The sequence below is a fragment of the Lathyrus oleraceus genome, chromosome 4 (genome assembly GCF_024323335.1).
Source record: "Lathyrus oleraceus cultivar Zhongwan6 chromosome 4, CAAS_Psat_ZW6_1.0, whole genome shotgun sequence".
Lineage (NCBI taxonomy): Eukaryota > Viridiplantae > Streptophyta > Magnoliopsida > Fabales > Fabaceae > Lathyrus > Lathyrus oleraceus.
In genome coordinates this window covers 81,920,769-81,922,596 of record NC_066582.1, presented here as the reverse complement: position 1 = coordinate 81,922,596, position 1,828 = coordinate 81,920,769, and the positions used below count along the sequence as shown (strand labels likewise).

Here is a 1,828-nt window from a genome sequence, read left to right as displayed (position 1 = left end):
TAATTATCTCCAGCAAAACAACCCTTATTGTAACACCTATAATCCAAGATGGAAAAATCATCCAAACTTTTCCTAGAAAGATCAGCAAGGGAATATTCCAAATCAAGGTCCTCTACAATACTATAACAACCTGGAGTATCAGTATAATCAGCAATTTCAACAACACCAAGTCCCTCATAAAGCAGATTGGGAAATAGATATTAAAAAGATGGTTGCTCAGAATTCCCAATTTTAGGAGAGACAAGGAAAAATCAGAGGAACACCACAACATCCATTAAGAACCTAGAAGTTCAAGTAGGTCATATAGCCTAACAACTCTCTGTGCAAGCTCAAAGCACCCTTCCGAGTGCAACAATACCAAAAAATAATGAGAATCTTAATATTGTCACATCAAGAAGTCTGAAAGTTGCTAAAGATGAAGAAGAAAGGGCAACGATGATCATTTCATAGAGGTAGATCTGGAAGTGAGAGAAAATAAGAAAGAACCATAAGAAGTTATGCCACCTAAAAATCCTATTGAAGATAAAAATAAAAAAGAGGCCAAACCGGAGATCAAGCTACGTTATTATCAAAGGATGAAGAAAAAGGATCTAAATAAGAACAATTTTGAGAAATTTCTTGAAATTTTCAAAAAGCTGGAAATCAATATTCCTTTCTTTGAAGAACTAGAGCAAATTCCCATGTACCAAAAATTCATGAAGGACATAATCTCTAAAAAGAGAACAATGGGAGATAAGCCAATAACATTTATTGAGAAGTGTAGTGCAGTGTCACAAGGTAGGAAAATCCCCACCAAACAAAAAGATCCTGGAGTTGTCACAATCCCATATACTATAGAAGACAGAACTTTCAAGAAGGTTTTGATTGATTCGGGAGCTAGTGTGAGCGTGATGTCGTTGTTCATCTATCAAAAACTTGGTATTGGAAAGGCCAATAATACATGGACAAATCTAAAATTTGCATATCACTCCATAAAGCATGCATATGAGATAGTGGAAGACAACCTGGTGATAATAGATGAATTTAGTTTTCCTGTTGATTTTGTGATCATGGACATGCCTGAGGATGAAAATACACTGATCATTCTTGGTTGACCATTATTGCTTACAAGTCGATGCAATATTGAAGTGGAAAAAAGTGTACTCACTTTAAAAACTTATGATAATGAAATAACTTTGAATGTGCTTGAAAACAGGAAGCAAGATGGAGAAAAGGGAAGTAACTATCAAGTAGTCATGATAAACACATGTGTGGAAAGCCCAAGTCAAAAACCACGACTAGAAAAAGTGAAATTCTAGTTATCAGACTTTGGATGTCACACTGATTGTTATGACATCCAATTCTGCACAGACAGGGATAATGCAGAACTTAACAGTAAGTGCAGTAAATAACACAAGTAATTGTTCACCCAGTTCAGTCCAACATGACCTACATCTGGGGGCTACCAAGCCAGGGAGGAAATCCACTATTAGTAGTATCAATTCAAAGCTAAACTCACCCGTTTACAACTTATCACTTAATCCCTACCCAATGCAATTTCAATCTTAACCTAAGATCAGAGTTCCTACTCACTCCCCCTCAATCACCTCAGTGATATTAAAAACACTTTGAAGTCACACTTCAAAAACAACTCTTGATTATGCTTCACAGCTTAAATCAAGATACACAGCACTCACGCTTAAAAGCTTTGAGTGACACAACACTTACAACTCAATGAACACCCTATGCCAAAGCTATCATCTACTTGATAATGACTTGGCTTACAAGATACGTCTAATACTAGACTCACAAAAATACAGCAGTGAAGTATGATGGACACACAAAATCT

The 1,828-nt window shown here is 36.1% G+C and overlaps 1 protein-coding gene across 1 annotated transcript; it reads left to right on the top strand.

Annotated features, from left to right (window-relative positions):
• Positions 1-497: 497 nt before the first annotated feature.
• LOC127136117 (uncharacterized) lies at positions 498-1,094 on the top strand. The gene has a single exon (XM_051062714.1). It carries the CDS (start codon positions 498-500, stop codon positions 1,092-1,094), a length of 597 nt encoding a protein of 198 aa, XP_050918671.1.
• The last annotated feature ends 734 nt before the right edge of the window (positions 1,095-1,828 follow it).